This window comes from Hibiscus syriacus, unplaced genomic scaffold (assembly GCF_006381635.1).
Source record: "Hibiscus syriacus cultivar Baekdansim isolate YM2019G1 unplaced genomic scaffold, ASM638163v2 tig00117056_pilon, whole genome shotgun sequence".
NCBI classification, from domain to species: domain Eukaryota; kingdom Viridiplantae; phylum Streptophyta; class Magnoliopsida; order Malvales; family Malvaceae; genus Hibiscus; species Hibiscus syriacus.
In genome coordinates this window covers 19232-30226 of record NW_024063539.1, presented here as the reverse complement: position 1 = coordinate 30226, position 10995 = coordinate 19232, and the positions used below count along the sequence as shown (strand labels likewise).

At 32.5% G+C, this 10995-nt stretch overlaps 1 protein-coding gene across 1 annotated transcript; it reads right to left on the bottom strand.

Moving 5' to 3' along the window:
• Positions 1–1223: 1223 nt before the first annotated feature.
• On the bottom strand, positions 1224–2952 carry LOC120198064. Its single transcript, XM_039199459.1, has 2 exons — positions 2857–2952; positions 1224–1766 (listed from the first exon to the last, which is right to left on the bottom strand). Exons 1-2 carry the CDS (start codon positions 2950–2952, stop codon positions 1224–1226), a joined length of 639 nt encoding a protein of 212 aa, XP_039055390.1.
• Positions 2953–10995: the final 8043 nt, after the last annotated feature.

Sequence of the window (10995 nt, the reverse complement as noted above, 5' to 3'; positions counted from 1 at the left end):
ATTACAGAAGAAACGGAGAAGCAGATTAAAGGAACCCCAATATCGCTTACAAACACTGGTCAAACGCAAGATAAAGTTTACTGGGGTCACTCGAAAGATTGCAAATTTACAGTGAAATCGACCTACTCAACAATGACAAGTCTGGAAAGTACAAATCAACAGAAACGTGAACTAGGATGGATTTGGAAAGTGGAATCCACTGAACGCATCAGAATGTTCATTTGGCTTTGCATACTAAACAAAGTTGAATAAGCATGAGATTAGAGTTAGAAAGAACATGACCCAAGAAATAAATTGCAAAGATTGCCAGAATGCCCCAGAATCGTTGGAGCATATTTTAAGGATTTGCAGTAAAGCGCAACAAACCTGGGATAAGATAGGAGCAAGACACCAAGATGAAAAATTCGACCGATGAAACTCCGATGATTGGATGAAGAGAAACTGCAAAGCAAAAAACTCATGGAGAGAAGGAATTTGCTGGGGCACCCTCTTCGCGACCACTATTTGGGGGTTGTGGAAGAGCAGAAATGATCAAAATTTTAAAAACAAGGCTCCTGATCCGAACCAAATCATTCAGTATAGTTTGAAGAACGTAGAATGGATTAGAGATGAGGATGGAGAGTGGATTGGAGGTTTCATGAACTGTATCGGAAGAGGAAATCTGGGGAGTCGGACAGGGGCTCCTACTAGCAAAGAATCTGAATGCGAGAAGCTTGATTGTCGAGCTTGACGCGAAATGGGTCGTTGAGGCTCTGAACGGTGACTTAGAAGAAGACCACCCTGAATATACGATCATGGAGGATTGTGTAGAACTACGAAAGGAATGTTGGATCAAGGAAATCAGACACATTTGGCGTGAGGGGAACAGATGTGCCGATCGACTGGCAAAAATGGCGTTTGAACAGGAAACAAACTCAGACTTTACGAGGGAACCACCAGAGGAAGTTCGTCCATTGATGATGGCTGATGCCAATGGGGAAGGAAGACTAAGAGGATAGTAAACTGCTTGGAGCAGTTCCTTTTTGTACCAAAAAGAAAATGGATGTTGGATAGATATTTTAATTTTTTTTCATATTTAATTTTTTATTGGTCAAAACTAATAATTTTTTTTAGGATAAATCAGAATTTTTTTATCCAAAATAGCAATGTTATGCTATAACCAATCAACAAAAAGAACAAAACATATTAATTACAAAAGAACTAATGATTGGTTAGAGTATATCTCAAGCATTACAAAGGTAAAAGTTAGCACTATCAAGTCTGTTAATAGATTTACCCCTAAGCATGATACTAACAACTTCAATGATTTCTTTGAGCATAATGTCGACAGTTCGGGATCGACCCTGAAACATTCTACGATTTCGTTCTTGCCACAAGGAGTAAATAAAAGCGTTCCACAAAATTTTCAAGATAATGGTGATAAGGGATTTCCCTTTCCACGTTGAGCTAGCCCGAGAGACCATTTCATCCCAAGTCAGAGCAGTATAGTTCATACCATTCAAGTTTAGGATAGATTTCCAGAGTTCAACAACCAAGGAATATTGAGAAAACAAGTGGTCCCTTGTTTCTTGGTAGATTCTGCAGTTAATACAGATTCCATCAGTGCTTATTCCCATTCTTTGTAACCGATCACTGGTAGGTAACCTATTCAAAATGGTCATCCAAGCAATCAAGCTATGCTTTGGTAAATGCATAGGATACCATATGAGTCTATGCCAATGAACTTTATGCCCTTGTGTCCGAATTTTATCCCAGATTTCCTTTGTCTGCAGAGTACCAGAAGAGATAAGAGGATAAACAATGGTCCTCATTTTTAGAATTCTGCTGATGCTCCAGCTGATATTAGTTCCAACTTCAAACTGCCATAAATTATGCTCTTTAAATACATAATTTTTTTAGTCATGCAACCCAAAACGAACCATCACCTGCAAGAATCTTCCTTATGAGGCTTATAATGCAAGCTCTATTCCAAATTAAAACATTTTTCAGCCCTAAACCTCCTTCAAACTTTATAAGACAAATTTGGTCCCAACTTACTCCAGCTCCGGCTGCCGATTTATCTGCTCCTTTCCAAAAGAACCTTGACCAAAGTTAATCCACTGATTTTAAGATAAAAGCTGGGAGGATAAGTTGTCTGCACCAAAAAATACTGACACTGAATAATACAGATCTGATTAGCTCAAGTCTGCCAGCGTAACTAAGATTTCTAGCAGACCAGTGGTGTAACCTTTGCCTAATTTTGTCAAACAATGGTTCACAATCCTTTAGAGAGAGTTTACGAGTAACAAGTGGGATACCAAGATACCTTACAAGCAGACACCCTATTTTAAATCAGAAATATTTTTCATCTCCTCTAAATCCCTAAAGGAGATACTCGTATTTGGACGAATTTAAATTAAGTCCTGAAACTTGATAAAATTGGTGAAGAACACTCAAGACACCAGCCACTGAATCAATGTTACCTTTACAGAAACTCAGGAGATCGTATGCAAAAGAGAGTTGAGTTAGCCCGATCTTCTTGCATTTTGGGTGAAAGGCAAAGATTCCTTTAGCAGCAGCTAGATTAAGCATTTTAGAAAGAACATTCATTGTAAGAACGAATAAGTAAGGGGAAAGAGGGTCCCCTTGTCTTAATCCTCTAACCCCTTTGAAATAATCAATTAAGGTACTATTGAAAGCAATAGAGTACATAGCTTGAGTAAAACAAATTTCAATCCAAGCAATAAATATTTGAGGTAGATGGAGTGCTTTAAAGATTGCTGAAATGAAACTCCAATGCAAGGAATCAAAGGCCTTGTGTAAGTCAATCTTCATTGAGCATCTTGGAGAAATGATTTTCCTACTATATCATTTTACCATCTCCTGAGCTAGAAGGGAATTGTCAATAATGTTTCGACCTCGGATAAAAGCAGTCTGATTCAAGGAGATAATCTCAGGTAGGAAATCTGTCATTCTGCTAACAATGATTTTTGAAATAATTTTGTAGATGACATAACAACAGGAGATTGGCCTAAAATATTTAACAACATAAGGATTAGGGACTTTAGGAACAAGAGCAATAATTGTGGAGTTGAAGGCTGGATAAATGTAATCATTGCATGGATGAATGTAATCATTGCAGAAAAATTATTTGACAACATTAATGACATCTTCACCCACTATAAACCAACATTTCTTGAAGAAGAAGGGAGAGAATCCATCCGGTCCAGGGGTTTTTTCATTGTCTTGGCAAAAGATGGCATTTTGAATTTCTTTAGTAGTGACCTCCTTAACTAGTGAAGAAGAAGCTTCAAAAGTAAATGTAAAGTTAAGGAGATCTTTAAGGATGAAAGGATCAATATCCTTGACTATAGGGTCAGCAATACCAAGCAAATTAGAGAAAAAAATAGTCACTTCATTAGCCATGGCATCAAAAGTTTCAAGCCTATTCCTTCTATCATCAACAAGGACTCTTATAGTATCCCTCTTGTTTTTAAAGGCTACTATAGAATGGAGAATTTTGGAATTTTTGTCACCATCTTTTATCCATTTTACTTTAGCTTTTTGCTTAAGGAACAAAGATTCAGCTTCTTCAAAGGTCTTCAACTAATATTGGATTTCAAGTTCATTCTCAATGGCATCCTCACCTTTAAGAGTGAGAAGCTATTGATTTTCCAGCTCAATTCTCTTTAATTTCACATGATCCGAAAGATTGTTGAAATTGTCTTTGTTGAATCTCTTGAGACATACTTTGAGTCTTTTAAGTTTCGAAAATAAAACCATCATAGGATTGCCTTGAACTTCTTGATGCCAATAATGCCTTACAACATTTAAGAAACTGGGATGAGAAGTCCAAAAATTAAAAAATTTGAAAGTTTTAGGTCTAGTAGCAAGAGACTCTTTTGAAAGCCATATGATGGCCATGCCGTGATCAGAGATTCCAGGAGCAAGGAATTCAACTAATGATTGTTGAAAGAAAGAATCCCAACTAGGATTTATCATAATCCTATCAAGTTTTCTAGCAAGAAAAATCTCTTGTTGCTTATTACTCCAAGTGAACATAGGCCCAAAGAATGGGTGGTCTAGGAGAGCAAGCTCTTGAGTGAACTCTTGAAAATCCTTCATATCAGGAGAAGTGTAAGGGTCTATCAGCTCATGGTCATAACTTTCATGGGAATGCAGGAAAATATTGTAATCTCCTCCTAAGACCCATAGAGCATGATTAACAATAGTGCTTACTTCCTTTAACTTGTGCCACAACTGTCTTCGGTTTATCCCTTCATTACTTCCATAGATTGCTGAAATGAAAACTAGATTACCAAGAGCAATCCCTTTTGCAGTGATACATTGATCAAATACTTGGATTATAGATAAATCAATTCCTTTCTTCCATAACATCCAAATCCTACCATTAGTGGCATGATCATAATTAGTGCAAACATTCCAATTAGAGAATTTTGTGTTAAGGATAACCTCTGATTTTTCCATTTTAACTCTGGTCTCCAAAAGACAAAGAACATCCACATTATTTTGTAAGGCTCTAAGAACCACTTTATTTTGTTTTAGAGGACTATTAAGTCCTCTAATATTCTAGAAACTAATTATCATTGAGGTGGTGTTCCCATGGATCCCCTTTGACTTGCAATTGAATGAGTCTCAACTTTGTCAAGTTGATCTTTCTTTTTTGATTTAAGCTCTTTAACCAAATCAGCAACTCCCATTGATGCAACTCTAGGTTTCCTTGGTTGAACTTCAAAAGAAGGAGAATCTTCAACAGAGTTGAGCACTTCAAATCTGTTTTTTGAACTAGAAAGGCAACCATTTTCAATTTCCTTTCTAGGCCTACCTCTACCTCGTTTAGATGTTTCTAGTTGAGAAGTTTTATCAATAACAGGTGCTTCAATAGTTTGAAGGCTAGATTGATCATTTACAGTAGGATAATTAAGAACAGTAGCTTCAGCAGATAAATTAATAGCAGGAGCTTCAGCAGATTGAAGGCTTGAATGCTAAATTAATAGCAGGGTCTTCAACCATATCATCCTCATGATGCACAATCTGTGAAACATCAACTGCAGAAGAAACTGTGTGCTCCAAATTGTTAGTTGAAATAACTTGTGTTTGCTCTTGCAGAATATTGATTTCAGCTTCATTAGAAATGTTACTAGTTGGTTCCTGTAAAGCTTCAACACCTCCAATATGAATGGTTGTCGAATTAGGAATAGTTCCTCCCTTCTTTTTTCAGACTTGGGAAACAACAGGGATAACATTTGATTTGTGCTAGCATCCTTTTTCATTATGCCCAAACACTTTGTATTTCTTACATGAAGGCGGGAACCAAGGAACCTCAATGTTGATCGAGGTTTTTTTGCCATCTTTAAGTGCAACTTTAATGAACTTAGGAATGACATCGTTAACTCCGATTTTGATACAGACTTTAGCAAACTCAAGCCTAGACTTTGAAGCAGTGATAGTATCCATTGAGAGTGGAACTCCAATGGCACTAGTTATGTCACTAAGGCCTATTCGGGAGAAGAGTTCTAAGGGTACATTGAAAAGATGAACCCAGACAGGGATCTTAGTTAAGTCAAAATTTAGGTTTTTTATATTTGGTTCCCATTTTTGAAGGATTAGGGTTTTGTTATGTATGTGCCATTGACCATTATCGAGAACCCATTATCTGGCAAATTCACTATCAAACGAGAAAATAAACAAATTGTTGCCAGCAGAACTAACCTGAACTCGCGAACCCAACAGTGGTTTACTCCATACATTGTCAACTATTCTTTGCAGAGAAACGAAGCTTGGTGAGACTCCAAGAAACTGACCCACAAGTGATAATTTCCACTCGGAAATTCCAGCTTCAAAATTTTCTGGAAGGGGAAGAACAATCAGGTTTCCATCACGAATATTTGGGGGGGAAACTCTAGGTCTTGCGATTCAGAGCATTTGAATAGTTTTCTCCAATCCATTTGAAGAAAAGTAATGATGTGAGAGAATAAGCCCAATAGCGGAGAAGAATTGAGAAGGCAATCGGAGAACGGTTGACGACGAATTAACAGAAAACTCAAACGCCGTTAGTCCTGCTAACTTGCACCCAGAGCAATCCCTTAACATGCGCCATTTTCTTTATCAATTATATAACTAATAAATTTATTAGCCAGTTATTGCCGTTAATGATTTTAACCACATGTCTTATGGTTGAAGGATGTGAAAAACCTCATTTTTATGAGTTTAATTTATTCCAAAAAAAAGTTGGCATCTAATTCAAAAGCAACACTTTAGACATTTTTCTATATCTTTTTGATGAAAAGTTGTAGGTTTGAAGCAAAATTATTTAATATGACAAATAAAAATAAGAGTTTCATTTATTTACTACTCGAAATTTTATGTGACCTTTTTCGAGCCATAAAATTTGCCATACCTAAAAATTAAATATAAATGGTGTTTTTTTATTTCAATTTGTGTTTTTATTTAATGCGTTAATAATATAATTTTCTTTATAATATATGCAAATTATAAGATGGTTGTGAATAAAGTATAATAGTTATATTTATTTATAATATTAATTACTAATTTATTAATTAATAGTATTATTTTATAATATATCCTACACATTGAATTTACACATTATTGTACTTCTATTATTGGACGGTGATTAAGAATATGAAATTTAGTTACAAGTTTTTTATAATAACATAATTATTCTTATAAAATAGACATTAAAGATTAAAATTAAAAGTTAAATTAACTGACCTATGCATAATTATAATTTTTTGTATTTTTATTTTTGATATTAATAAAAAATTATTTTTATATTTATATTTTTTCTCGTAAAATTTATGTTTTATTTTTTGTGTGATATTTTTTACTGAATAATCTCTTATATAGTACAACAGTAATAACAATTATTATATAAATATAATTAGAGCTGTAAAAAGAGATTTTTTTTTAAAGATGTAAATCATGAATCTGATGTTAACTAATGTTTTAAAACAAATTATTTGCGAATGATTTAATTGAAGGATTTCCACTATTTCTTCTTGTATCTTATTATAATATATATATATATTTGAGGTGAATATTTATTTAAAAACTCTTAATTATCATTTTGATAATAAGTGTTAATATTCATATATATGTAATACTTGAATTCGAAACTTCAAGAAATAACAGTAATTCATTAATCATTGAAATTGTTTAATTCATGCATTATAATATAAGTTTTATTGTTTGTGTTAGGGATGCTTATCGAGCGAGTCAATCGCGAGTTGGGCAGTGCTCGACTCGTTGCTCGTTAAGCTCGTTAAAATTTTGCTCGACTCGTGCTCGTTAAAAAAATTTGTTGCTCAACTCGACTCGTTGTTCTTAAATTCACTATAATTTACCATTTTTTAACTATAGATAAAATCTACAAATAATATATATAACTTAATATATAGATAAAATAACAAATTTAACTAAAAAAATATCAAAAGAGTGTATGAAGTAATTTCAAAGTCAACTTCAAAGTAACAATCTATAAATACACCAAACTAACATATTAAAATTAAGGTAACAATTACAAATACATCAAACTAACATTCTTGAAAAGAGAAAAGAAGTTAAACAATGCAAAAACAATACTAAAAATAAATAAATCAACCTCTCTTCACTCATTCATTGTTGTTTACAATCACCAATTATTAAGCTGCTCGAGAATTTATCGAGTCAAATTGCACTTTACTTTATTTCATTCGTTAAGGTCTCGAATCTAACTCTTATTCAAGTTGAACCAACTCAAATTGAACTTTAATGAAAACAATTCATAAACTATTTAACTCATTAAGCACTAGGGATGACAAACGAGTATAATTTCGTTGATTCCGTACCGTACCCGTTCTAATTGGGGCGGGATGGGTATTAACTTTAGTGGGTAGTGGGCGGGTGATGGGTTTGAGACCTTACCCACCCCGCATCCGCCCGCCCACTAAATACCCATTAAATTTTAGATCATTATAAATTTAAGTATAATTTTAGAGACTAATTTATAAATCTTAATATTGTATAAGATATAACTTATAATTTATATATTTTAAAATCTATATTAACACTTAACTCAGATAATTCTTGGTTTATTTTATTATGTTTTTAATGGACGTGTTTGTTTTATGTTTGTTGCTTATGTATAACTTAAAGTTGCTGTCAGACAGGTCTAGTCGAGTAATTCTTCAATTGGGTAGTGGGGATGAATTTGATAATGTATACGCGTGGACGGGTGTGGATTTGAAAATTTTTATACATCATAAGTGGTGAGTGGTAGATTTAAAAAGTGGTGGGTGGTAGATTTAAAAATATTATGTGGGTATAGAGATAAAAAAGGATATCCGCACCTCATCCCTATTAAGCACGATAACTCATGTCAAACAATCAAAATGATCCGGTTTAATCATCACGGTGGCCTACATGTTTTGAACGACCCTACTCTTTTATGGGCATGCCAATTGCCATGGTGACTTTCTACATTCACTTCACAAATAAATAAAACTCCGATAATAACATTCCATTTTCATTGCCGACACAAATGACAAAGAATTGCTTCTTTTTATAAACCCCCATAATTCATTATGAAACAACATAGCCAATTAATGAGTCACGTCCAGTTTGATTTTATTTTTATTTTTCAATTCTGTATTAAAACTAGTCCAACTAGATTCACGTATAATTTTATTATTTATTTTCTTTTTGGTATTTATAATTTTATTATTTCAAAAATATAAAATATTCTATATAATTAATATTGATTTTAATTTTAATTCAATAATTTTATTTATTTTAAATTAATTATTCCAGTTAAGCCTGTTAGACCAACATTTAAAATACAATACCAAAAGTGTTAATCTTTAAACCTTTGGACAACTATAGTAGTAAGATTTATGTACTTATCTCTTTTTGTGGATTTAATCTATTCGAATTAAATATTAAATTCATAAAAATTAATTTAAAACTAAAATTAGAATTACAAGAAATTAAATTATTCAAACTAATTGACTTACGGATTCTAGAGTGAATACTTCGAACTCTTTTTAATCAATAACTTGAGTTGCACATGTTCAACATGATAATAATTAAAACAAACTCAAATCGTCCGTTTGGTTCGCATGAATCTATTAGAATTAGGGGGAATTGAAATATAATTCTACCACTTTCTCATGTTTGGTTCAAGTTTTTCAAGTGGCTTCAACTTTCCATCAAATGAGGGAAAGTGAATTTCATCTATTTTATGATGGAATTCAATTCCCTTGTTAGAGAGAATTGAAATTTGACTATACTACCCTCATCAATATTTTGGTAACTTATTTATATATTGAATAAAAATATTTTTTATTACGGGTCGGGTTTATAATTCATATATTCGAGTCGGGTCGGGTCGTTGTTTTAAGTATGATATTCGGGTCGGGTCGAGTTCCTGTTTAGGGTGAAAAATATCTGACCCGAAAATATATATAATTTTACCTTATATATTTAGGAATAATTACAATAATACCCCTATATTTATTATTTTTTTCAATTAAGTCACTGCTTTTATTGAATAACAATAATTTTTTTATTATTTAGGGTTGGGTCGGGTTTCTAATTCATATATTCGGGTCGGTGAAACTTTATTTTGGTCGGGTCGGGTCGGTTTTTTTAAGTGTGATATTCGGGTCGAGTTCGGGTTTAGGGTGAAAAATACCCGACCCGAAAATATATATAATTTTACCTTATATATTTATGAATAATTATAATAATACCCCTCTATATATAATTTTTTTCAATTAAGACACTGTTTTTATTGAAAAAAAATATATTTTTATTTCGGGTCGGGTCGAATTTCTAATTCATATATTCGGGTCGGGTCGGGTCGGTTTTTTTAAGTGTGCTATTCGGGTCGGGTTCAGGTTTAGGGTGAAAAATACCCGACCCGACTCGACCCAAAAAATATATAATTTTACCTTATATATTTAGGAATAATTACAATAATACCCCTCTTTATATATATTTTTTCAATTAAGTCACTGTTTTTATTGAATAAAAATAATTTTTTTATTATTTCGGGTCGGGTTTCTAATTCATATATTCGGGTCAGGTCGGGTGAAACTTTATTTTGGTCGGGTCGGGTCTCGAATGGAGGTTTCCTTGTTATCGGGTCGGGTCGGGTGGACCAAAAACCCGACCCGACCCAACCTATGGCCATCCCTAATTAGGATGATTTTAACTTATGATGTTTATTAGCATGATTTTTATAATTTATTAAAATGAATAATCAATCAATAAAATTAAAATTTAATTTTTTTAAATTTTTATAATATATTGCTACATGTAATTTATAAAACAAACTAAAATTAAGCAAAAAAAAAAACAAGAAGGGCAATCCTGTCATTTTACATTACTGAAATCAAATTTATCTGACATGTCTGCGAACCAAATAGAATATGGAATTGAATTCCAATTCAACTTCCTGCCAACCAAACAGAATATGGAATTGGATCCAATTCCTGACAGATTTCAATTCATTCACAGATTCCAATTACCTCAGAAACATTCCAACGATCCAAATGCCACTTTAAAGTTTTTCATCTGAATTGTGTTGGGTAAAGAGATTATTTTCATATTTTCCATTAATTTAGATAAATATAAGATAATATTTATTTAAACACACTTAATTATTTAATATTAAACATTCATATATTCACACATATATAATACTTGAACATAATACCTCAAGAAATAATAATATTTTTAATCACTAAACGTCGTTTAATTTGTATTCATATAATTTTTCTTGATTAATCTGTGATAATTGCAAGGTAATAACTGTTCAAAGATTATTCTTAATTATTTGACATTGATTGATCCTACCTCTGACATTGTCGATCGAACCTAGGACCTCATAACATGTAATCATGCTTATAAAAATAAAATAAAATAATTTTAATCTTTAATTTTTAATTTTTTTAATTTAGTGTTAAATTTCTTGATCTATATGATTTTTGAAAT

What these genes read in the sequence shown, in the direction of transcription:
- LOC120198064 (XM_039199459.1), bottom strand. Translation starts at nt 2,952, where the DNA reads ATGACAGATTTCCTACCTGAGATTATCTCCTTGAATCAGACTGCTTTT. An exon ending in CCCTTCTAGCTCAGGAGATG is followed by an intron (nt 1,767 to 2,856) that starts GTAAAATGATAT and finishes GGTACTCTGCAG; the next exon opens with ACAAAGGAAATCTGGGATAA.